The 27,970-nt window shown below is 38.7% G+C and overlaps 1 protein-coding gene across 2 annotated transcripts; it reads right to left on the minus strand.

Moving 5' to 3' along the window:
• Window positions 1-909: 909 nt before the first annotated feature.
• On the minus strand, window positions 910-27,749 carry LOC134753605 (glucose-6-phosphate exchanger SLC37A2). Of its 2 annotated transcripts, XM_063689534.1 has the most exons (14): window positions 27,325-27,749; window positions 16,430-16,599; window positions 15,983-16,063; window positions 14,424-14,557; window positions 12,568-12,700; window positions 11,027-11,178; window positions 10,321-10,389; window positions 9,944-9,985; window positions 8,430-8,622; window positions 7,168-7,316; window positions 6,292-6,415; window positions 5,471-5,548; window positions 2,322-2,439; window positions 919-1,690 (listed from the first exon to the last, which is right to left on the minus strand). In XM_063689534.1, exons 1-14 carry the CDS (start codon window positions 27,474-27,476, stop codon window positions 1,615-1,617), a joined length of 1,671 nt encoding a protein of 556 aa, XP_063545604.1. In that variant the 5' UTR covers window positions 27,477-27,749; the 3' UTR covers window positions 919-1,614. The 2 variants fall into 2 exon arrangements, with proteins under 2 accessions (XP_063545605.1, XP_063545604.1); XM_063689535.1 differs by lacking the exon at window positions 9,944-9,985 and having other exon boundaries at window positions 910-1,690.
• Between the last annotated feature and the right edge of the window lie 221 nt (window positions 27,750-27,970).

Genomic DNA, 27,970 nt, shown 5'->3' on the forward strand with positions numbered 1-27,970 from the left:
TTGCGTAATATTCCCTATTGCACTCGCATGATGTGCTGTCCCGCCCATGATGCCGGTTGTCAATGTCACTGTGCGAGAATGACAGCAATATAATTATGCGCGTGCGATAGAGATAGCAACAGGCGGGTCAATGTACGAAAATCTATATGGAAAGCGTCTCTGGTTTATAATAATAATTTACTAACTAACTAGTCTAACTACAGGTTATAGTAAAATAATACAACTTTGCCCACATATTATTAGATCCCGATAAATTACTATAATGCATTTTGAAGAAAATTTAAGCATATTTAGCTGCTTCGCAAAATTCTTTTAGCAAACATATTTCAACCATTTCACAGTATAATCCGAAATTCCACAACAAAAACCTTTAATACATTGAACAAAGTACGTACGTAAAATTACGGTGGGAATATATTCCTACATCTTTTGCCAAGTGCTGAAACTTTTGCATATACAATGGTTGAGATTTCTGCCAAATTGACATTAGCCATTGTTTTAATCTTTCACTTTTGGTTCGTACGGAGTGGGCAAAGTCATGGACATTTGGCTAGTGTTATAAACCACGGATATATACACGGTGTTTTGTCAAATTCCGTTAACTTCGGAGTATGGCTAAGTATATTTAAGGAAACTAAATGAATTATATTTTTTTTATATTGTCTTCGGTACCGCGATAGTTACTCATGAAATAAAAATATGAAAAACGGATTATATAAATACGCTATAATCCGTTTTTTATAGATTTATTTCATATTTTTTTATTGAAAATAATTAAATGCTGTGAAGCTGAAATAAATCGATCGTCCGAGATAGTACTGTCAGCAGTAGAAGTTGCTAAGCGGGCGAGTTGTTCAAAATGACCTACACACGCTCTTATTCTCTTAACAATAAAGTCGCGTGAAGATCATTTTTAACACCTCGCCCGCTTAGCAATTTCTGTTGCTGACTGTAGCGTTCAGCAGCAAATGTATGAACTCGTACAAACACTAATCAATTTGCAAACAGGCCCTAAGGCAAGTGTACACGCTCGTAGAGGGCTTATAAGATAAAAATAAATCATTGATTATCTTCAAAATGGAGTAAATTAGAATAAAGGTGTCTGAGAAATTAACTTAATTTAAGCTCAGGAGCGCACTTTTGAAATTAACGGAGTTTAAAACACGGTGTATAGGTATAACGTCTTCCCCTCATATATAGCCGGTCAAACAAGTCTGTCAGTAGGAAAAGCGCGAGATTCAAATTTTCTATGGGACGGTAACCGTTCGCGGGTAATTTTGCTTTAAATTTGCCGCTCTTTTCTTCTGACGGAGATGGCTTGACAGACTATACCTTACACGTTTGTTATGAAAGTTAAGGAAGCGAAAGAGGTATGTCAGGATTGTAGCAAGTGGAAATCCGTGGTCTGCCTACCCCTCCGGGAAATAGGCGTGATTATATGTAGGGTAGGGTAGGAAACAGTGGCTCGGAAAAAAATAGCCGGGTACAGTGGCTCACTCAACCTAATTCCAACATGATAGAGACGATATTGGGGCGACTGAGCTACTGTTTCCCTACCCTACCCTATGTATGTTTTTTGTGTGAAAACCCTTACAAGCCACGTGGACGAATCGCTCACTCTATCCTTGTCTGCCGCGACGCCGCGAGTCGCCGCTCCAGTCGCACGCGCAACACCTCCGCCTTCACTATCCTGTAAAACACGAACATTTGTGACGTTCTCAATCAAAAGGTACCACTTTGTAGCTTACCGTAAAGTCGATATTTGGTTGTATCTTTATAAAATGAAAGAAAATAAACATTAAATTTTCGTCGTTTATTCATCGTCATCGTTCGTCCAACACAATTTTATTATATTACAATGTAAAAAACAGAATTAAAAAGAAAATAATAAATAGTATTAAAATTTTTGAATATTCCTGACGTTGCAGGCTACCGGTGACTGCTTACCATCAGGCGGGCCGTATGCTTGTTTGCCACCGACTTGGTATAAAAAATAAATAAAAATAAAACAACCGAATCCAAAATCAGAATAAAACATTAAAAAAAAATACCAGTCCAATAAATTAAAATAATATAAATAAGATGAAAAGAATAAAAATGTCAAGAATATCAAATTAGACACAATCAAACGAATGACGTAGTAGTAGTATTTAACATTGCGGCGACGGCAACCATGCGTGGGAACGAAAGGTCCGATCGCTGTCTCGCTCCAACCTATGGCCATTGCCGGGCCGACAGGCAGACGTGACATAATGTTCCGTTTCCCTGCTTATGTTGGGTGTACATGTTCGTACACGTTTAGTGATGAGCGTAGTGTTTACCTGAGCAGCAGGAAGAGCGCGAGGCAGTCGCAGACGATGAGCATGTAGAAGACTCTCGGCCACGCGGCCGCGCCGCCCGACGACACCACGCCGGCTAATAGTGGACCCAGTGCAGCGCCTAGCACAGAATAAGAGCGTCTTCACATTGTCCGATCCGCAGAGTTGGGCAAAAATTATCTATTTATTATTTATGTAAGGAGGTGCAAGCGCGCACTGCTTGCCCTTAGAGCTGGTCAAAGACGCCTAGTCTTACTAAGATGACATATAGTCGAGAAATTCGGACGGGCACCGCCGTGGCGGGGTGGCCTAGGGGTTCATGGCGTTAGCCGCGATAGCTAAAGACGCCGGTTCGAATCCGGCCTTCACCACTGGAGGGCTTCGTCACTTTTTCTTTAATATATGACATCTATTACAGTTTTTAATTTATATATAGTAGTGTGACTACTTAAAAAAAACAAATCAAAATATTTTAATAAAATAATTTGATTTGTTCCCAAACTTGTTTATTATTTATGTATTTAATTTATTTTTGTAAATGAAGCATTGTTAACTTCATTCATCTTTCCTCAGTTTGGACTTAATCTGTGGCAGTCAATGACACGTTGACAGTTGACAGGTTAAACGTCAGACGGTGTTTGTAAAAAGTGCATTGTAACGATCGCATATAAGATTAACAATTATTGAATAGAAAATTAGAAATAAATACTTGGTGGAATAATAGCTTTAATGTTGTTTCTCTTTTCAGGTAAGTACCTTAGATATTTAGTTAAGCTAGAAATAAGTAACTGTTAATAAAAAAAACCCTATTCTCTTTTCAGAGCAACACATTTTTGGTTTTATTTCGCTTCCATTGTGTGTAACGCACATTATATTTATTTAAACTTTATTGCACAAATTTACACAAAAAGAGTACAAATGGCGGACTTAACGCCTAGAGGCATTCTCTACCAGTCAACCATTGGGCCAAACAGAGACAGTTAGTTTGGTTGGTTAGATTGGAGGACTAGATATTTACGAGTAACCAGGAAGATAACTAAATTATCTTTTATTTGAAATAACTAAATAATCCGTAATTTTTTATTTTGAATTTATCTAGAACAGTTTCATTTTTATCTAAATAAATTAGTTGGGATTTTAAATAAAAGATGAATGTCAGTAGTACAGTGTCAGTGTCACCATAGAGTAACTTATAGTAGAGCGGTACTGTCATAGTAAATTTTGTAACCCCAGTAAATTCACTGCCATCTGTCGACACACTTTAAAACTAAAAATGAAGATTTATAAAAATACGATAGAATGTATTTAAATATAGATAAATGATTTTTTTTATTTGCATTAATTATTTTTATGATTATGACCAATGTTCTTTCACTGATATGCGTTAAAATTGTTAAATAACAAACGAAACCGTCAACGCCATCTATACGACTGTAGGCCAAAACTAGTAGCGCCCTCTGAACGAGAGTCAAATTTTCTTGATTTTCGAGGCACGTTTTTTCCTTAGACTGTATCCATCTATTACGGAGTTATATCTATCTTTGGTGTGACGGTTTGTCCCGACGTGACATTCTATTACTTCACGAGGCCAGTTATCTTCATCCAGATAATTTATCTAATTAAAAAAGTTGTCAACGCACTATTTGTGATTGAACTTATATTTGAATAAATTTATTTGAAATTATTTTATTTGAAATAATTATCTAGATAAGAAATTATCTAATTTAATTTTAAGAGGAAATATAAGCAACAACCGCTTTATTTATATTACTTTATACTTCCTTTGTAGTTTAAAAAAGTTTCTTGTTATGTTATCTGTAGTTACCTACTTTTAATGCTTAGTAAAAATGGCAGTGCTTTTGAATAATTAATATTTTTGTTAATTTTTATATTATTGTATACTTCCTTTGCAGTTAAAAAAAATTAATCTTGATTTTTGATTGTAATTTTATAATTTGGGTAAAAGTGAAAATTGACAACCCTAGCATATTTAGGATTTTGTATGAAGAATCGCAATATTTTTTATGACTGCCCACATAAGTTTGGAGGTGAATTACTGAACTTAGTGACTTAATATATACGACAAAACTATGCCATGTTTATTCTGGATTATAGACTTTGAGTCATGACCATAAAGTTGATAATCGTGGAGTTAAGAGGCTGTAAGTAAAAGTGGGCAATCTTGAATTTTTTTCATTTTTTTGGCCCGCCTGTTTAAGACCCATTTTCAAACTTACACAGACACTTATTTCGACTATGGTTTGCTCATTCACACAAAGAAGAGTATGTCAATATGTTATTGCCACAGATAAGTAATGCAATATGGACCAACAAACTTGAAAAAAAAGTAAAAGACTGCAAAAAGCGGGCAAAGTTGTACAGTTTTACGGTATTTGTTGTTATAGCGGCAACAGAAATACATCATCTGTGAAAATTTCAATTGTCTAGCTATCACGGTTGATGAGATACAGCCTGGTGACAGACGTACAGACAGCAGAGTCTTAGTAATAGGGTCCCGTTTTTACCCTTTGGGTACGGAACCCTAAAAACGTATAAATACACTACGGGGTGTTTTATAGGGTTCAGTACCTCAAAAGGAAAAACTAAATCCATATAGGACCACTTTGTTGTCCGTCCGTCTGTCCGTCAAGACCATTTATGTCTGTAAATCCTAAATTTCGACCTAGGGCTGTAATGTACGTAGGAAATTAGGCAGAAGTTTTATTTCTTTCCCTTTCTTCCTCACAATCGTAAGTGTGATGAAAAACATTGTCTGTGCCATGGGCGGTACGGGAATTTAAACTCGTGCTATTGAAGTCCTCGCTCGGCTTCGGGCTTCAGTTCACACTCGATCGTAAATTCATGTTTATTTATTTTAAACTTTATTGCACAATTAAAACACGTACAAATGGCGGACTTAATAGTCCGCCATAGATAAAGTGTTTTAAGAGGCATTAGCCTCAAGGCATTCTCTACCAATCAACCATAGGGCAAAACAGAAATTCTCGAATGTGAATGTGTCGATGTTTAGTACACAATGTATTATTAAATAACAGCATCTTTACCCAATTTACATGAAACACCTAAAAGAGTCGTGAAAAGCGCATTTCTTAAATGTTGGAATTGTAATGTATGGGTTTGTATGGACGTACCCACACTGCCGGTGCCGTCGATAATGGCCGCCACGGTGGCGAGCGCCTGCGCGTTGCCCGCCAGGCTACTGTGCGTACCTGCGCACACACAAACATTTATTAATAAGGACACAAATATGTGTTACTGAGTCATGGTTGTTTTCTACGTATTTGTTAAAGGCGTTCGATTACTAAACTGCTTTTTACATATTTTGCAGGAATAAGGTTTCTTACTAGTATGGCTTCGTAGTTCGTATATGGGATTGTATCACGCCTAATGTTTTCACACATTTCGCAGGAATAAGGTTTAGGTAGTAATTACCCAGCTCCGCAGATACAGCTGTCCTAATGAGCACTCGTTAACTTATCTTACCCAGCTCCGCAGATACAGCTGTCCTAATGAGCACTCGTTAACTTATCTTACCCAGCTCCGCAGATACAGCTGTCCTAATGAGCACTCGTTATCTTATCTTACCCAGCTCCGCAGATACAGCTATCCTAATGAGCACTTGTTATCTTACCTTATCTTACCAAGCCCCCCAGATACAGCTGTCCTAATGAGCACTCGTTATCTTATCTTACCCAGCTCCGCAGATACAGCTGTCCTAATGAGCACTCGTTATCTTATCTTACCCAGCTCCGCAGATACAGCTGTCCTAATGAGCACTCGTTATCTTATCTTACCCAGCTCCGCAGATACAGCTGTCCTAATGAGCACTTGTTATCTTATCTTATCTTACCAAGCTCCGCAGATACAGCTGTCCTAATGAGCACTCGTTATCTTATCTTACCCAGCTCCGCAGATACAGCTGTCCTAATGAACACTCGTTATCTTATCTTACCCAGCTCCGCAGATACAGCTGTGGTGATGAGCGCGTAGGGTCCGTTCACAAGGACCCCTGCTGCTAGGAGTAAGCTCACGTTGAGGATGTATGAGGAGGCGCCCCATGCTTGATATGCCATTAGCTGTGGACAATATTGTCACGTTATATGTGTCGTTTTCAATCAAAAGGTACCACATTGTCGCTTGCCATAAGGACGCTCTAACAGGTTTTTCGTATAAAGATACAAGCAGTTTTCGTCCTTATGTTAAGCGATGTGGTACCTTTTGATTGAAAACGTCACATTTTTTTTTAGAGTATTCTCCTACTAGTCAAATCAGTTTCTTTTTTAGTACTGTCAAAGCGATTTGTTAATATGGATTTTATATGAATCATTACACAATGACACACAATGACGTCACGGTCACCTCACTTACTTATTATATTTCTATCCGATTTATTAAATGGAACTTGTGTTTAAAAATAACTGATATCTGTCTTTCTATTAATTATCTGGTGCATTTAATGCATGGTGTGAAATAATTTATTTTAAATACAGTCAAATACCTTATGACCATTTCAATATTTAACATACATAACTACAAGGCCGTATAGGCCGGCCGTAAATACGACCCGAGAGCCGACTAAACCCGAGTGGACCCGACTAAACCCGAGTAATGTAGTCATGCCGTGAGCGTGCATAACACATAGAAGCAAGCACACACGACACCCGGGCAGCCGGTGCAGTGGCCAGTATGAGTAAACCCGAATGAACCCGGCTAATATTCGAGTAAACCCGCGCGAATCAGACTGGACCCGAGTAAAATCGACTAAACCCGAGTGAACCCGACTAAACCCGAGTGAACCCGAGCAAACCCGAGTAATTTAAGTTCTTACCGTAGGTGCGCATAAGACATAAAAGCATGCACACACGATGCCCGGACAGCCGGTACAGTCGGCCACCAGCCCGGCCAGGATGGCGCCCGTGATCCCTCCCACGTCGAACGCCGTGCTCAGGTCGCCGGACTGCGTTGGTGACAGGTTCGCTGAGAAATAACAAATTTGTTAGACACACTCGTATTCTCTTAACAATAAAGTCGCGTCAAGATCATTTTGAACACCTCGCCCGCTTACTGATGGACACAGGTCCAGCTGGGACGTATGTGTAAGGCTGAAATATTTATTACATGGTAGAAATATTCGCTGGTAATAGGGATGTCTCCTGTGTTTAAAATAAATTATTTCCCACCATTGACAAAATAAAACATAAGATAATGATAAAAAAACCGGCCAAGTGCGAGTCGGACTCGCGTTCCAAGGGTTCCGTACATTACACAAATTTTACAATATTTTTTTTTTATGTAAAACGTGTTTTTAAAAACCCGTAGGTTCGGATCAAAAACTAAGTAATTAATCCTGACACGCTTGACTGCACATTTCTAATAGGTTTTCCTGTCATCTATAGGTAAATAACTATTTTGTGTATTTTTTCAAAATTTTAGACGCAGCAGTTTCGGAGATAAAGAGGCGGGGGGGGGATGGTCATTTTTTGTCTATTTACTTAAATAACTTCTAAACTATTTATTTTAAAATTACAAAAAAATATATTTGAGATTCTCAAAATGAGCTTTTTTATTTGATATGTATACGATATAGTTTGAAAACCTTTATTTTTTAATTTTCCTATTTACCCCCCAAAACTGGCCCCCATATTGAAAATTCATTTGTTTACGTTACATGTCCGTCTTTGGGTTACAAACTTACATATGTGTACAAAATTTCAACTTAATTGGTCCAGTAGTTTTGGAGAAAATGAGCTGTGACAGACGGACAGACAGACAGACGCACGAGTGAATGAATGAATGAATCCTATAAGGGTTCCGTTTTTTCCTTTTGAGGTACGGAACCCTAAAAAACGTAGAGAGCAGATACTTTTTGACACAATTTCTATTTTATACATCGGATAGAACTAAAAAAGTAGGTGACTTGACCCGTGACGTCACAGTTCAGTTTTCATAATTCCATAGTGGCTAATCGTTTTGATAGTTCGAAAAGAGAAACTGATTTGAATAATAGGAAAGAACCCTATTAAAGGGATAAGTCCGCCTTTTTATTTACTTTTTCTTAATTGTAAGTGTGTTTACTACTAAAATACTCACTGGACGTATTAATGTAGAGCGGCAACCAATACAGGAAGGTGTAACTGACGAGCTTCGCGAAGAAAAGAGACAGCGAGAATTCCACCACGCCGGGGATGCGAAGTGCGCGCGAGAGCGAAACGGCACCAGGCGGCGTGTGGCTGGTGCGAGAGGAACCGAGCAGCGATGTCGACTCCGTCGGCTCCGGTTGTGGCTGTCATACGAGTTATAGGTTGGAATGGTTATGTATGTAACTTTGCCCACCAAGTCTGGGATTAACGGCAATTTTGCCCATCAATCTTTATTATTCATATATAACCTTTCGTCCAACTGCCCCCCTGGAGCTTAAATTTTACATACAATGTACCGAGGTACCCCCCCCCCCCCCACCCCCAGGCCTCCGGCGATTAACATTTTGGCCGTTCAAATCATGAACTAAATGTTGACATCTTTAAGTTATGATAATGACTTCATCAAAGTCACTTTGTTTGTGTTATGTTATACTTAGAAATAGTTTTATAAATTATGTCTCTAGTTTAAATTTTGCTACACTATCGAATTGGGCAACTGTTATGATAGCTGTATCGTTATTATCAATAAATAAATAAATGTGGTATTTTCTATAAAAAGGGACCTTATTGTCGATGGCGCTTACGCCATTATAAACGATGTTCCGATATAAATACGATGCCGCGCGACGCTGTGCGGCGTAAGCGCCATCGACAATAAGGTCCCTTTTCATAGAAAACACCACGAATAATAAATAAATAAAAGTTGAATGTAGACTGTCAATTATCAGTGCTAAAGCACACCGAAGGCTAGTAGTTGAAAAACAGAACATGAATTAATAGTTATGAATATTTTAAAAGTTTGCCAATTCATTTATAATGCTAAAAATTCATCTGTTTCAAAAGAAGTGCAGCAGCATTTTCTTATTAAATGATGTTAGTAAATTTTAGAAGAGAAAAGGAACTGCAGATATGATTTAAGCAAGCGTAGTTTTACAATGCAAGAAAAATAGAATAAGGGGTGATTAGGAAAAGGAAAGGGGGTGGTTGTGAATGTGTGTTAGCGTGCTCTGACTGTTGGCGGAGTTTCGGATAGATTAGGCTAAGAAAGGGGGTTGTTGAAGGAGAAAAGGGGTGGTTTAGTGGAGGAAAGCGCGTGTTTTGTGATAGAGATTTAGTAGTGGTTTATTGCGTGTGTGTTAACGTGATCATCTAATTGCTCGCGGAGTGCCGGTTAGGTTAGGTTAAGACAAGGGGGTAGTTTAGTGAAGGTAAGGTGTGGTTGTGTGTATAGCGTGCGTGTGTTAGCGTGTTCACCTGGCTGTTGGCGGAGTGCCGGTTAGGTTAGGTTAAGACAAGGGGGTAGTTTAGTGAAGGAAAGGGGTAGTTGTCTGTATAGCGTGCATGTGTTAGCGTGCTCACCTGACTGTTGGCGCAGTGCCGGTTAGGTTAGGTTAAGACAAGGGGGTAGTTTAGTGAAGGAGAGGAGTTGTTGTGTGTATAGCGTGCGTGTGTTAGCGTGCTCACCTGACTGTTGGCGGAGTGCCGGTTAGGGCGCAGGCTCGCCGCCTGCAACATGCGGTTAGTGTCATACATTCAATTTAAGACTTTTCTTAGCTGAAGAATATAAATTATCTATTTATTTTGTGAGAAATTTAAACAGCTTTCACACTTTAGAGTCCATAGCCAAGATACCAATCGTTTATCGACGCCCATCATAAAATAAAATGTATTTGAGTAGATTGATCCATGCAAGATTGTCTTTCAATATTTATTTATTTAATATATCAAAGTCGAAGCACTAATTAAAAAAAAGTACTATTTAAATAACTCTTTGGACGAATAAGTATACTGTGTTTTTCGATGCCTGCATTTGCACGTGTAAGTTTTGTGTAAAAGGTTACCTGATCACCGACGATGACTTGTGAAGGCGCGTCATCTTCTTCTGAAGATCTTCGGGACTGTCGACTTGACTGAAACACAATTAGATCTATAAATTATTATTTTTTTTGTTTTCTCTCTCACTCACACACTCTCTCTCTCTCTCTCTCTCTTGCAACACGATGCCTACCAGCATGCAGTGATGGCAGTCTTGTTTAAATCTTAAAGAAGCGGTGTTATGAAATTTTATGTGTGGGCAAAGTTACCTGTTTTTACGGTGCCAGGCCTATATGTGTGGTAACTTACCGGTCCTCGTTCTGGTAGTACAATGCCTACCATCCTGGATTCCGGAGCCAGGAATAAGAAGACTAAAGTGCCCACAGTCCCCATGACGAGGGCGGGGTAAATGATTAACGCCCAGTCTTATTAGAAACTTAAAGAAGCGGTGCTATGAAACTTTATGTGTGGGCAAAGTCAGCTTAGTTTACGGTGCCAGGCCTATCTGCCTGGTAACTTACCGGTCCTCGTTCTGTTAGTACAATATCCACCCTCCTGGGTTCCGGAGCCAGGAATAAGAAGACTAAAATACCCACAGCCCCCATGACGAGGGCGGGGTAAATGATTAACGCCCAGTCTTGTTAGAAACTAAAATAAAGCGGTGCTATGAAATTTTATGTGGGCAAAGTTACCTAGTCTTACGGTGCCAGGCCTATCTGCCTGGTAACTTACCGGTCCTCGTTCTGTTAGTACGATGCCCACCATCCTGGGTTCCGGAACCAGGAATAGGAAGACCAGAGTCCCAACTGTACCCATGACGAGGGCGGGGTAGATGAAGGATAACGCCCAGTCTTGCTCCACGAAACGGTCTGCTATGAGCGTTCCTGCAATTGACAACGTTAACAATAGGGGATATTACTGCAATGTTCTGCCACCAGAGTGCATCACTATTGCCCTTTTAGTAAAGCAGAGTAACTTATACATACTGTACCTTTAACAGGTTTTTGACAAGTTTTCAGAGATAATAAAATATGACATTGATGCATCAAGGCGGTTTGTTTAGACCATAGACCTACCGGGAAACGCGAATCCGAAATTTCGCTATCTGCCTCTTTATAGCTCGAATATGCAAGAGTGACAAAGATGTTATATAACGAAATTTAGATTTTCTTGTTTCGCGATAGACCCTCAGATTGTGATAGTGGCGCCACCACGCAGAGTTTCGCGTAATATTCCCTATTAACCAATGGCTCTATAATCTGTAGACCTCGCAAACGTTTATGGCTCCGAGGCTCCGACATTTATTTTTGTTTTAAAACAGTGTACATTGTGTTGCACATTGGGCCTAACGAGGCTAGGTATTTTCTTAAGTTTTGAATGATTCACGGTTAGTGTCACTAGACTTATATTGACCGGGATATAGACCTGTGATTTGTTTGTGTAAAAAACCGGTGATTTTCGAATTAAACACGCGTAGTGACACCGTTAGTGTAGTATGCTTGGACAGACCAACGAGCGTGAACGCGACCAGACCAACGAGTGTGAATGCGACCACATCAACGAGTGTGAACGCGACCAGACCAACGAGTGTGAACGCGACTAGACCAACGAGTGTGAACGCGACCAGACCAACGAGTGTAAACGCGACCAGACCAACGAGTGGGAACGCGACCAGACCAACGAGTGTGAACGCGACTAGACCAACGAGTGTGAACGCGACCAGACCAACGAGTGTGAACGCGACCAGACCAACGAGTGTGAACGCGACTAGACCAACGAGTGTGAACGCGACCAGACCAACGAGTGGGAACGCGACCAGACCAACGAGTGTGAACGCGACTAGACCAACGAGTGTGAACGCGACCAGACCAACGAGTGTGAACGCGACCAGACCAACGAGTGGGAACGCGACCAGACCAACGAGTGTGAACGCGACCAGACCAACGACCCGCTATCTTCAGTCACCCGTGAACATGATGCATGTAACTGCGACGAAATATCGGGAGCTCATAAATAATACAAAAGGTAATCACGATCTATATCCCGGTCAATATAAGTCTAGGTATTTTCTTGTTTTGCTCGTCCATGGTACATATAATATTATGGTATTTCAATAATTATGTACTGTTATTACTATTTGCATGTATAAATTTGCCAGCGCTTTGTTGCAAACTATAATGCTGTGTAAAAATATATTGTAATAATAGTAAATAATAAAGACTAAAAATAAATAAAGGAATATTAAATAATAATATAACACTGGTGGGACTTACCGAATATGTTCCCAAGTGAAGTGTGCGAGTTCCAAATGCCAAATATGAGCCCTTTCTTGCTGTTGCCGAACCATTTCCCGACTATGGCCACCGTGCCCGGCCACCCTGTAGTCTGCGATATACCCGCTCCTGCCTGAAAATAATAAAATAATTAGTGTCCGACCGAAGAGGGGTCATCCATTAATTACATCACACGTTTAGGGGGGGGGGGTCAAGAAAATGTGACATGTTGTGACAAGGGGGAGGGGGGGACGTCACTTTAACATTTTATTCGCTGTACAGTTACAAGTTTTTGAAACGATAATCGTTTTTATTCGTTTTATTAACTATCCTAATCAGTTTTGGGTTATAAAATTACTTATATTTCTTTTAACAGAATTATTTTGATAAAATATTAATAATAAGTACTTAATTCGATTTGCCGATTTCGTTGAAAAAATGTGACGTCACACCGGAGGGCAGGGGTTTGCCAAATGTAACCAAGTATGACAAGGAGGAAGGGAGGGGTCAAAAAAAAACCTAGAATTTCGTGTGACGTAATTAATGGATAAACCCAGATTCGGTTTCGTATTCGGCCAAAAAATTATGTTTCAGCCAAAGTTTCGGTTTCGGCCAAAAAACGGCCGACCCTTTCGGCCGGCCCGTAACTTACGAAATGTACTTCGTACTAAATCATGTAACAAGGACGAAAAGTTCGGGAACAAGTAGAACAACAATATTAATATACTGATTTATGCAATAGGTCGCCAGTTCGAATCCTACCCGAAGCAGTAAGTGTAAAGCCTGAGTGGACGCTCGAGTTGAGCGTGCAGCGGAGCGGAGCGTGAGGCGTGCATGTTAAACAAATGCAAACGTATGCGAGCGGCCTCCATGCACGCTGTTCAAACCCCTTGGACGCTCGACGCCACGCTGCACGCCCCGCCCAACGCTCCGCTTCGAGCGTCCACTCAGGCCTTACACTTACTTTTTTCCACTTTTCTTTTAAGGCGGTTCCCTGAGCCAGAAGGCGAAAAATCTCCTTATATGATCATGTTTTTCTAAGAGGCGTTGATATTCGTAGACGTGGAAAAAATATATGTAGTTCTTGACTATATTATCTTTAACAACATAGCTTCCGATACACGAATTATGACACTTCGCTCGATACAATTAATTCCCAAAGTAACCTCTAACTCGGATTTTAATCCTACTTTACTCGGTTATTTATTATGTGATACTATAAACAAAAAAAGAAGAAAAAACAATCTTAACATAAATAGTAATTTCATAGCTTTAGAATTTCGATATTGTAAGGTACCGTTTTTAAAATAAATAAAAACCGACAAAATTCGATCAAAATTGACACTTGGCGCGTATGTTCTTTCCCGTTCTTTCTTGCGAGATGTGACAAAGACAGTGGCAAACCGATGGAACGGCCTTAATTTAAAACTGCAGCATAGAAAAGAATGGCGGCGGTTTACAACCGTCTGCCACCACACGTGACAGAAGCGCCGTCACTAAACAGTTTTAAATCCAGGCTAAAACGGTGGCTTATCGAGCACACTTTCTATAGTTTTGCAGATTTTATTAAATAGTTATTATCTAATGTTATTGTAGGTATACTTTTATTTGACATGTATATTGATAACGCTAATTGTAAGTTAATTGTAATTTTTTTTTTGAATGTAATTATTGTATTTGTAACGCTAATTTTATTTTAATTGTTATTTTTTATTTATGTAATTTTTAATGTAATAATGTAATGAAAACGACATGTAATACGAATTATTATGAATAAAATATGAAAAATATGAAATATGAATAATTATTTATTTGCATAGCCATCGTAGTCCTAATTACCATAAGTTAGCACTCACCTGCACAAGTAAGTAGTACGATATATTGTGTATTCCGTATGTTTTACCAACTCCGAACAAGTAGCAAAATATAGAGGAAAACAGCATTCCTAAAGAGAGGAAGTAACGGAGGTCCACTCGCTCTGCTACCATTCCTGTGAAATAATTAATCTAATTAATCAATCAATCATATATTTATGTAATCTCAATCTATCAACGAAAAATAGGGAAAAAAATTAGTTGTATAAATACAACTATAAAGTATTTGCTACACTGGATGCGTTCTGCGGTCAGCGGTCAGGTCAAACTTCAACTTCAAAGGTTGCTGGCAATGTTGTTCATACATAATGCGGGTTTGACCTGACCGCTGACCGCAGAACGCGTCCAGTGTGGCAAATCCTTAAATGGGAAAAGCCATAAAGGGGTAACATTAAAGTTTTAAAGCGGTGGCCCTGAGCCAGAAGGCGAAAAATCTCCTTATATGACCCTGTTTTTCTAAGAGGCGTGGAATGGAAAAAATATAGGTATATATAGTTCTTGACTATATTATCTTTAATATCATAGCTTCCGATACACGAATTATGACACTTCGCTCGATACAATTAATTCCCAAAGTAACCTCTAACTCGGACTTTTAATCCAACTTTACTCGGTTATTTATTATAAACAAAAAAAGAAGAAAAAGCAAACTTAACTTAAATAGTAATATCATAGCTTTTGAATTTCGATATTGTAGGGTAACGTTTTTAAAATAAATAAAAATCGACAAAATTCGATCAAAATTGACACTTGGCGCGCATGATCTTTCCGGTTCTTTCTTGCGAAATGTGACAGAGACAGCGGCAAACCGATGGAACGGCCTTAAGTCAAAGTCAAAATATTCTTTAATCAAATAGGCCTAGCAACAAGCACTTTTAAATTGTAAAGTTTTTCAAATATTACCTTAATCTAAATATCAGAGCAATTTACTGATGCAGTTATTATTATTCTTAAAAACATTGAATTATTATAGACATTTAATGACATTATTGGTATTATTACATTGTATTATGCATAATAAATGATTAACATCGGTAATAAATATTTTAAAACAAGATGATTTGACTAGTGTACAGTTTTTGTTAAACCTCTAAATATATTTTTAATCCCAGACGCAAAAAGAGGGGTGTTATAAGTTTAACTGTTTGACCTTTTGTCTGTCTGTGTGTTTATCTGTGGCACCGTAGCTCTTAAACGGGTGAACCGTTTTTTGCCTTTTTTGGATGGATGGAAAATCGGTTAATCCGTTCCATTGCGTTGGAGGTTTATTTAAGCTACAGTAACCCACGCACTTTTACCGTAAAGTTGTGGCTTTTTTTTTTTCACGGAGTGGGCGAATGCATTTACGCAACGTCCCCTCGACCGCGGGAAGGCCATTGACGGGGGGACTCGCCGCTCCTGTCCCCTCTCTGCAAGCGAGAGGGGGGGAGAACTTGGCTCTACCCAGTAAACTCACTCCGGCGTTTCGCCCTCTTTGCCGTTTGCGAGAGCGCCATGGGATCGAGTAATACACTCCACCATGGAAAGTTGTTGTGGCTTACCGGAAACGAACATGGCGCCAGCATACGTGAATAGGAACGCGGAATCCAGCGCGCCCAGCAGCGTGTTAGCGTCCGTCGTATCTGCACAGAAAAATCATCATTTAGGTAGGTAGGAAGGACGCTTGGCTAAAGAATTCCGTACATCGACCCGCCAGGTCTTATCTCGTGCCAAGCGTCCTTTCTTTAACCAACCAAATATTATATAATAATATGCTTGCAACTGTCAATGTCAGTTTAGGGCGGTTTCAGAGCGTTTTATACGAGAGTAAGCGCGCGTAAGCTCGTGTAGAGCGAATGTAGGGGAAAATAACGAGCGTGTGAGCGCGTAAAAACCAAATGTAGGGAAATGTTACGCGCGTATAAGGTCGAAACGACCGTATAAGCGCACAAAAATACGTCTGAAACCGCCCTTACTATCTATACGCAACTACAGGTACAATTACTTACTAAAAGGTGCCCAATTGCACCAGTTCTCGTCGTTAGGGTCCACATCTGGTGGTGGAACCTGTCCCGAGCAGTTCTGATGCAGCACACTCTTCACCACGGAGATGGGCTTGCGTGTCAGGTGGTAAGTCATGTAGGTGAAGTATGTCAGTACGAGGATGAAGATTTGGTAGCTGAAAAGAGGAAAATTGTATTTTAGTTTGAGTCACAAATTTTGGGCAGTGTGGATCAGGGATGTTGCGGATGCTGATTTTTTGACATCCGCGGACGCGGATGCAGATGCGGATTTTTAAAGGCTCACATCCGCGGATGCGGATGTCGAGATTAAGCACATGAAAAACGTCAAATATTACACTTTAGAAATTTTTATTAAAAAAAAACGAAACTTTTAGTATTTGAACAAGAATATAGGCGCCCTACAATCGCATTACTATACTAAAGTCCAAATAAAACAAACTGTTCACTTCTTGTCGCTGTCCGTCATAGGCTAAAGTGCTCGATCGACGAATCACAAAAACAAAACGAGATTCCTATTGGCTAATGACGAAATTACCTAGCACTTACGCCGCCGCTAAGACGTTCCTGTACCTAACTGTTCCACATCCGCGTCCGCATTAAACTCCTCATCGATTTTATGCGGATGCGGATGTTTAAAATAATGCGGAAGTTGCGGATGCGGATGCGAATATTCGCAACATCCCTGGTGTGGATCTAGAAAAGCCGGGACAACGCTATGAATATGAAAGTTATACATTAGTTACGACTATGAGCAAGCTAAGGAACAGCCCACACTAGCGTCTCCCGAGCGTCAGCAGCGTCTACTCAACTCTACGGCTGTTGCTCGACTAGATGCCGACGCTCAAAAGACGCTATAGTGTGGGTACTCTATATATATAGGTAACTATCCACAGGCTTGGCATTGACAAAGTGTGTGAATGTCACCAAAAACTTCAAATTGATATGAAAACTAGCGACCCGCCCCGGCTTCGCACACCCAACTAATTTACACAAAACCTTAAAAAATTATACATATAAACCTTCCTCTTGAATCACTCTATCTATTTAAAAAAAATCGCATCAAAATCCGTTGCGTAGTTTTAAAGATCTAAGCATGCATAGGGACAGACATACATACAGACAGCGGAAAGCGACTTTGTTTTATACTATGTAGTGATATGACACTGTGATTCACGTCAAAGTCGGTTCAGAGTTAGACTGAACGGGAAACCTATATGTTCAGATAATTTTGAACACCTCACCCACTTAGATACTTCTGCTGTTGAATGTTAATAAAAAATGCGTTACAAAGCTATCGAGTTTACGCGTTACGAGGAAACCTGTATACATCGCGAAGAAATTCAAATGTAGTATGTGAAGTCCACAGCAGTGGGTCGTATATAGGCTGAATTATTATTAGAAAGCTGTGTATTTAAAACCGACAAGCATATTTTATGTTAGGTATGTGTCACCCGTAAAAGCAATTGATGTCATAAACATGATACGTGTCCGTAATAAGTCCTGTTATCTCTATATGGAGCGTGCTTCATGATGAATGTGTTACTCTCATCTGTACTGTTATACTCGTACGCTATATCTATACTATTAATATAATAGGGGCAAGGCAGGACTTTAATTCACTTTCAATATTTATTTATTTTTATACCACGTCGGTGGCAAACAAGCATACGGCCCTGATGGTAAGCAGTCACCGTAGCCTATGGACGCCTGCAACACCAGAGATATTACATGCGCGTTGCTAACGACCCTTTAAAAACCTGTACACTCCTTTTTTGAAGAACCCCATACTGTAGCCCCTCGGGAAAACCTCGGCAGGGAGCTCATTCCACAGCCGAAGCGTAAGCGGGAGGAAATTCCTCTTAAACCGCACAGTACGCGACCATTTAGGTGCTAGAGTGTGAGGATGAACACCCTGCCGAATTCACCTTGTTGTGTATTTTGTGAGTTTCTAAAAATGTGACCTCTGGCCGTACTCTTGCATTGCGACTTAAATAGCATTTATTTTATGTTTAATATAAATATCATATCAGATGTGACTGATAAAAAATTCCTTAATCGGAAGATAGGTATCAAAGATAAAAAAAGTGCATTACAAATTACATTAAACATACATTAATTACATTTTGTGTTTGGTGAGTAAGTTCTTTTCTTGTAACTGAAGTGGCGCTGTTTATAGAAGGTTTTTACAATAAATGCCTTTTCTTTCTTTCTTTCATTACGCATTACGTTAAAATATATATATAAACCGGCCAAGTGCGAGTCGGACTCGCGCACGAGGGGTTCCGTACCATTACGGAAAAAAACAGCAATGAAATCACGTTTGTTGTATGGGAGCCCCGTTTAAATATTTATATTATTCTGTTTTTAATATTTGTTGTTATAGCGGCAACAGAAATACATCATCTGTGAAAATTTCAACTGTCACGGTTTATGAGATACATCCTGGTGACAGACAGACAGACGGACAGACGGACGGACAGACGGAAAGCGGAGTCTTAGTAATAGGGTCCCGTTTTTACCCTTTGGGTACGGAACCCTAAAAAGCAGGGATAAAGATATTAATTTATTCATAAATATTACGATTGCCTATGTGCGATTTTTATCAAACTTCTATACTCAAACTCATATCTATATCTAAAATAACTGTCTGTCTCTCTGTCTGTGACCTCTTCACGCTAAAACCGCTGAGCTTCTACCTGCGACTTCGTATGCGAGGAATAATGATGATGATTGATAAAAACTGTCCTTATGTTCTTCCCGGGGCCTCATACCAAATTTCATCTAAATCGGTTCAAGCGTGAACCGGTAACAGGCAGACAGAGTTACGTTAGCATTTATAATATGTGGCATTTTCTATGAAAAGGGACCTTATTGTCGATGGCGCTTACGCCGCACAGCGTCGCGCGGCATTGTATTTATATCGGAGCATCGTTAATAATTGCGTAAGCGCCATCGACAATAAGGTCCCTTTTTATAGAAAATACCACATATTACGTTAGCATGGATTTCAGCGAAAATTCTACGATACGAGATAATGACGTACAGCTACAGCTACCTATTTCAAAGTTCATTCATCCATTCGATTTGCTAACTAAAAGCATAGAGTAACTTATATTAGAGCGGTACTGTCATAGTAAATTTTGTAACCCCAGTAAATTCACTGCCATCTGTCGACACACTTTAAAACTAAAAATGAAGATTTATAAAAATACGATAGAATGTATTTAAATATAGATAAATGTTTTTTTTTTTATTTGCATTAATTATTTTTATGATTTTGACCCATGTTCTTTAACTGATATGCGTTAAAATTGTTAAATAACAAACGAAACCGTCAACGCCATCTATACGACTGTAGGCCAAAACTAGTAGCGCCCTCTGAACAAGAATCAAATTTTCGTGATTTTCGAGGCACGTTTTTTCCTTAGACTGTATCCTTCTATTACGGAGTTATATCTATCTTTGGTGTATAGTAATGAATAAATTAAAAATAAAGATTCACAATAAAAATAATGTCCCATGAAAACAGCGAAATTAGACTTTTACATCGTGTGTGTGGATCGATGACACCCTGGCGAAAAATTCGTCGATAGTGTAGCACGCCATCTCTAGTAATGTTTTTTTAATTTTATTAGTAAATGTGACATCACTAGAGATATCTCTGATTTCAGCAGGTAATGTGTTGAATAGTCTGACCCCCAAAACACCAAGTGATTTCCTCGCTTTAGCGGGAGTATGGGCCGGCACCAGAAGGAGACTTCCACCGCGCGTGCTTCTACCTGACTGCTGCTCACGGGTTTTATACGAGCTGAGATTGCTTCTTACGTACTTACACGCTTCTAAAATGTAAACACTGGGTAATGTAAGAATTTTGTGCTTAATGAATAAGTCGTGTGCTGAGTGGTCGTAAGGTTTCCTCGTGATTATTCGTATTGCTCGCTTTTGAAGCTTAAATACTCGCTCATTATATTGACTTTATGATTATTACATTAAGGTATAAAATCAAACACAGCTAACTGCCACGCGTAGAGTACAGATAAGCAACGTAACGGCCTTATAAAAGGTCAATCGGATGCCGAAGGTGAGCAGTCATAGTTCATTGCATAAGTGCGAAGTCAGACGTTGCATAATTGCAACTTATAATATAACAATATTTTGTTATATAATGAGGCCCTGTAACCCCTGTAATAACTACTAGCCGCCCCTTTGTCAGCACCCATCACATAGACTGCCCCTAATATCTTGCCGCCCTAGGTCCGGGCCTACTGACTATCCGTCCGCCGGACGATATCCGCCTGTCGATTGTTCCGTCGCCAACAGATACAGTCGAAGGCAAAAACATCGATACAGACAAATGGCTCAAAAATATGTCACGACTTTATTGTCTAAGGTGTAAGAGCGTACACATAACAAAAGTTCCGTGAGACACAGACATATTAATAACGGTTCCTGATGACGCTCCTCGGTACGGAGTGAAACATGTCGAGCGTTTTCGACTTAAAATACGTGAGTGACCCGTTATTATAAGCGTACACATATTTTTGAAACTTTGGGAATGTATATATATTTATGTACACATATATCAGAAGGGCCAACAACAAATATTTGTACAAAACCTGTCTCTAGTATAGTTCTTACATAATGTATGTTTCTCACCTAAAGGGGCCCACTGACTATCAGTCCGCCGGACGATATCGGCCTGTCAGTTGTTCGGAACTGTCAAATTTTTGTTCTAACTGACAGGCCGATATCGTCCGGCGAACTGATAGTCAGTGGGCCCCTTTATAGCAATGGATTAAGGTGAAGAAATATATACATATTTATGAACTCGACTATACATATTAAAGAACTTGTTTAGATATTTAAAGTTTAGAGCACCTTGCCCGCTCGATATATTTGATGACAATTGAACCACCATCGAGACATGGTCATTACACAAAAAGTTACGCGAATTTTTTAGCTTACTATTCCGTGGAATTCTGTTTAATGCAATTTTAAAGCTACCAGGAATATATGATCACGCGCCATGTTGCGGAATTTCACTGGAACTATTTTTTTTAAACTATACTGAACTGTCAAACTTCACACTACATGAGAATGAACAACGCCCTCTTGACAATGATCGTATATTAATGGTCAGGCTTCTTAATAATGGTAGGCCTTAGCCGTTCCATCGGTTTGCCGCTGTCTCTGTCACATTTCGCAAGAAAGAACGGGAAAGATCATGCGCGCCAAGTGTCAATTTTGATCGAATTTTGTTGATTTTTATTTATTTTAAAAACGTTACCCTACAATATCGAAATTCGAAAGCTATGAAATTATTATTTAAGTTAAGATTGTTTTTTCTTCCTTTTTTGTTTATAGTATCACATAATAAATAACCGAGTAAAGCTGGATTAAAAGTCCGAGTTAGAGGTTACTTTGGGAATTAATTGTATCGAGCGAAGTGTCATAATTCGTGTATCGGAAGCTATGATATGAAAGATAATATAGTCAAGAACTACATATATTTTTTCCACGTCTAAGAATATTAACGCCACTTAGAAAAACAGGATCATATAAGGAGATTTTTCGCCTTCTGGCTCAGGGAACCGCCTTAAATAGGTAATCGCTTTGTTTTAAATACCACTCAACAAGTTTACCTATATACTAAACCTTAATTCCATTAAATAAGGTTCAAATTTGTATCTTAGGTAAGTACACGGTACCCGTTTTAGGATTTTAATATAAACGCGCGAACGCAGCTGGTTCAATAAAGAGTTAACTGACTGTTATAGACCTTAATATAGTTGCAATAAGTTTCATGTTTAGTAAATTCACTGTGCCCATGAATTCGTGATGATACGGCGAAGCCAAAACAAGCGTTGAAACTTGAAACAGGCACATTCCAAAACGTCTTGTATTGTGATCAAATTCTGATACAAACAATACGTACCTCTGCCACAGATTATATAATAGTTCTTACGAACAGATACTTATCTCTCAAAACGAAAATACCTACCGTTTTGACACCTACACAAAAATACAATGGAGTGACCTTCAGCGCGCCGCTCCCCGCACCGCGCGCACCGGCACAACGCTAGGGTTGCCAACGCTTAGAAATGATAAACACCAATAGGTATTTATCATGAGAATCATTAGAAATGATAAATACATTTCTAACAGCGGAGTGAAATAAAATGAAATCTAAATCTTAAATTATGTATTTTAATCATTAATTCGTTCATTTACAACTGTTTTACTTTGTAACTATAAATTTGTCGTAATAAACACTACATGTTTAATGAAAGAAATTCAATAGTAAGTACCTACGTAGCTTGTAACTATCGTAAAAATTGCAAGTACGGCGCGCGGTGACGTGCGTGCGTGAGCGCGTGTGGCAACCAACTGGCTTGTTTTTCTACCGTGAACGGGAGGCGATTCGTAGGTATAAATCCGAGCTCACGCGGAGAGTTCCATAGGCCTGCCTCTGCTGCAAAGAATATAATGCAAAGAATAATAGTGACTAGGAGCTTCAAGCCCTCACAACGCTCAGAAAACACAGCGCTCGTGGTAAAATTTAATTCCAAATTTCCATCGTTGGAAATGTTTTTGATATAATTTAGTAACAAATCCTCAAAAAATCTGTCATATATTCGTTTTTTAGGGTTCCGTAGACAAATGGCAAAAAACGGAACCCTTATGGATTCGTCATGTCTGTCTGTCTGTCCGTCCGTATGTCACAGCCACTTTTTTCCGAAACTATAAGAACTATACTGTTGAAACTTGGTAAGTAGATGTATTCTGTGATCCGCATTAAGATTTTCACACAAAAATATAAAAAAAAAAAACAAGACATGTTGGGGGTTTCCCATACTTAGAACTGAAACTCAAAAACTGAATAGTTTGCGCGAGAGACACTTCCAAAGTGGTAAAATGTGTCCCCCCCTGTAACTTGTAAAATAAGAGAATGATAAAACATAAAAAAATATATGATGTACATTGAGATGTATGGAAGAAAAAGACATGCTGCGCCGACCCCAAGTGAATGGGACAAGGGCAAGCGAATGATGATGATGTACATTACCATGCAAACTTCCACCGAAAATTGGTTTGAACGAGATCTAGTAAGTAGTTTTTTTAATACGCACTTAAACTATCGTGAGACATATTTCAAAATATTTATCAGTACGGTTTTTACTCACTATTATTTTTAGTCGCTTTTGGCGACATGTTTCGGATTCTTTGGGAACATGTCGCCAAAAGCGACTAAAAATAATAGTGAGTAAAAACCGTACTGATAAATATTTTTTTAATACGTGTTAAATCGTAAACCGCAATTTACCTTTCACTCACGTTTCACATAAATAATACATTGTTTAAATTGTGTAATGTACGGAACCCTCGGTGCGCGAGTCCGACTCGCACTTGGCCGGTTTTTTTAAATTATGTACTAGTAAGCAAGTCTATTGTTACTCATTAAACCTGAATGGCGATTAGGCAATCAATAACGCAGAATGGCAATGAAAATGATGCACAAAGGTATTTAATCCGCGCCACGATCTGTGACGTCATCACAGTTGTTCAGAATCAGATATTCATTTGCGGTTGTTCAGTTTTAAAGACCGTGAAAACATTTTTAACCGACTTCTAAAAAGGAGGAAGTCAGTTTTTTGTTGGAACTTTTTTTGTAGAGAATTTAATGTCTGTACCATTACGTAGGTACAGTCAAGGGCATAAATATATATACATTCCTGTTCAGAAAGTTTCAAAAATACACAATAGACTATAGTCGTGTTCACATATTTTTGAGCCATTTGTCTCTGGATCGATATTTTTGCCTTCGACTGTACCTTGTCACAGTGACAATGAATGTGTAAGTATTAAGGGACCTCATATTATTGTCAGGTCCCTAAATACTTACTTATTTATGTAATTAATAAACATGAAGATTATTATCATAAACCATGACTAAAGGTAGTTTGTTTATATAGATAATAATCGTCATTAAGAAACTAATTAACTTTAACATAATTAAGTATTTACAATATTTTATGTAAGGTCTGTAGGTTCGAACTTAAACTATCGTGAGACATATTTCAAAATATTTAGATGTGACTGTGACAGTGCACGACGTAAAACCGCCGCGGACACTCGTGCCTGAGGAAGGATTCCCAAAGAATCCGAAACATGTCGCCAAAAGCGACTAAAAATAATAGTGAGTAAAAACCGTACTGATCTAAATGGTCTGTAGGTTATTCCGTAGACTAAAATGACGTTTCATGTGTCATTTTAGTCTACGGAATAAAAAAACAGAAAAATAGCAATATTTGTTTGTTTGTACTTATGATTAGATAGTCTTTGGGATAGATAAAGAAAAACGATTGACTAATATAGCGGCACAGGCGGTCTTAATGCTAAAGAGCAATCTCTGCCAGACAACCTTTGGGCAGCCAATTTTTAGGGTTCCGTACCCAATGGGTAAAAACGGGACCCTATTACTAAGACTCCGCTGTCCGTCTGTCCGTCTGTCACCAGGTTGTATCTCATGAACCGTGATAGCTAGACAGTTGAAATTTTCACAGATGGTGTATTTCTGTTGCCGCTATAACAACAAATACTAAAAACAGAATAAAATGAATATTTAAGGGGGGCTCCCATACAACAAACGTGATTTTTTTGCCGTTTTTTGCGTAATGTATGTATGTAAACACTTTATTGTACATAAGACAGATTACAAACACAATAAAAGAACATAAATATATACAATGTACAAAGGCGGACTTATCCCTATAAGGGATCTCTTCCAGTCAACCTTTGAGCAATTGAGAATGAAACAATTAATCGTAATTATACGGAACCCTTCGTGCGCGAGTCCGACTAGCACTTGGCCGGTTTTTTTGGGGTTACTTATATTATATAGTTGTCGGTAATAATAATAAAATACTTTATTGCACACAAAATAATAAAAGTTATATGCGTACTTATCGCTAAACAGCGATCTCTTCCAGACAACCTTCAGAAAGTGAAATGGCGAACATACCTATAGTCAAGATTTCAAAATGCATATGCAAAATAGTTATTAATTTTTCAGATTGACCTGAAAATATTCATTACCGTAGAATGGGATGAGTAGGGTTCGCGGGGTGAGTTGGGTTATGAATGGGGAGAGAAGGGATGAAAGGGGGTGAGATAGGATTTTAAGGCTACTGCAACAAAAATAATGTATTCCAATTTAAAATGGAGCTATAGTAATACTCATAATAAAAAAAAACGATCCAACAATCTTCCAAAATTACCTTTGTATGAAAACCCCGCTCACCCCAATTACGAGGGACTACGGGGTGAGGTGGGATTTCCTGTTTATCATCAAAGTTATTAAATAGAACTACTCAAAATAAAATAAAAACTAAAATATAAACGTCCGGACACCTATTCAGTTTGCATATGTAAAAATAAAATGTTATTGAGGTTTGAATGTCAGTTTTGCTCCTACTCACCCCATTTTACGGTACAATATAATACTAATATTCCTTATTGTTCACCAATATCAAAAGAATGACATACAAATTGAACTATGGTAGACAACAGCAATACGTACTTGCATATTTTTCATGACAATTAAAACTGAATAAATAACTTACGATTTTACATGGACCAGTTGTTCAAACAACAACAATTCAATACGATGCAGTCATAACTACATATCTCTGATGCATGACAAAATCATGCACGAACAACATGGTGGAACAAGAAGATTTGAGAAGAACAGTGTTGGATTGCCGCTAGGCGGTAACCTGCAGCTCCACTGACTGAATGAATGCAAGAAGCAATTGATAGCCCGACTGTTTCCAGCCGGGCATCCCTACACTACACCTACATCATGGGGGATTGTCACTTGTCATATCTTGAAATGGAAGCATTTCACGATATGCATAGGAATTTAATGATCTGGTAGATTTTATGATTGGCCGCTGACAGAATATATATGGAGTGGTGGACCTAAGAGGGGCCTATGCAACATATGAATTTCTCAACAACTAAATGCTGCACTTAATTGGGAGGAAAGGGTCTCGGGGAGAGCCCTTAAACTAGCATTGACACACTTTATAGGCCTATAAAAAAATACCACCACAAAATCAAATAATGATTAAAATGGAAAAGATTTTCTCTACTCAACTCACAAATCAGATTGGCTTATTAAGCACTTTTTAGGGTTCTATACCCAAAGGGTAAAAACGGGACCCTACTACTAAGACTCCGCTGTCCGTCTGTCACCAGGCTGTATCTCGTATGTATTTCGGTTGCGGCTATAAAAACAAATACTAAAAACAGAGTAAAATAGAGATTTAAGTGGGGCTCCCATACAACAAACATGATTTTTGACCGAAGTTAAGCAACGTCGGGCGGGGTCAGTACTTGGATGGGTGACCGTTTTTATAGTTAATGGTACGGAACCCTTCGTGTGTGAATCCGACTCGCACTTGGCCGGTTTACTTTTCTATGTAACTGGGTTTTTTGGCATAATGTAAACTTATGGAAAAACTTTAGGGGGGGTTGTTCTGCCAAACTATACATATCTTTATGGTATGTATTCCTACATGTCTTTTGTTAGATTTTTTTAAACAGTTTAGAAATAGGTAATACTTTTTTAATTTGGCATGTGTTAATAACATTTAAAAACTGTGTTCCCTATCCTAAGATTTTAGGTATCACAACCATCCTATTATAACCAATTTGAATATTCCTTATTTTACATAACGCTTTTTAACAAAAAAAACATTCGATATACGAATTTATAACATCAAAACCATAGAATGGCACATTATTTAAACAAAGAAACTTCGTTGCTATAAAATAATGAATAGTATTAGCAACAACTATGAGTCACAATAACTCACCATCGTAGCCTGTTGATCTGCAAGCGCGGACAACACCAACCAGATAGCCGTTGCAAGCACTGGATGCCTATCGGTGCTTCTCTATTCACTCCACTCATTTTAAGCCTGAACTTTCGGCGAAATTTCCTTACTAAGTCACAAATCACCCACATTCACGCCCCACACACACTTTTATACCACACGCATAGTTTTTTATTTAAAAAAAACCTTTGTTAGACCCGCATATGCGTTTAATGGCCACAAGCGATTATTTACGACTGAGGGATTTTTACGTTTGTTTTTTATCGTTATCGGATAATGGATTGCAGGAAATAGTGCTAGCGTGGGCAAATACGTGGTGTTTTTAATTTTATCGCCGCAACAGCACTAGATTTGATTTGACACGTCTCGTATCAACAATGCATTTTCAATTTCTAATCTAGCTACATTTCGTTAATGCTTGTGAAGCTTTCAAAGAGGACATTTTTTTAAACAAATTTTTGATAATAAACTTTATTACAGCGCAATAAGATCTAATTTTTAAAAACAAGTATGAAATAATTTCATGAACAGAAGCGGAAGTGTCAGCATACTAACATTCATTACTTTTGACAACGTCACTATGACGTTGCGTTTTGTTACTGCTATGGAAGGTTTACTGCACTGT

The sequence above is a fragment of the Cydia strobilella genome, chromosome 27, assembly GCF_947568885.1.
Source record: "Cydia strobilella chromosome 27, ilCydStro3.1, whole genome shotgun sequence".
In the NCBI taxonomy this organism is placed as follows: domain Eukaryota; kingdom Metazoa; phylum Arthropoda; class Insecta; order Lepidoptera; family Tortricidae; genus Cydia; species Cydia strobilella.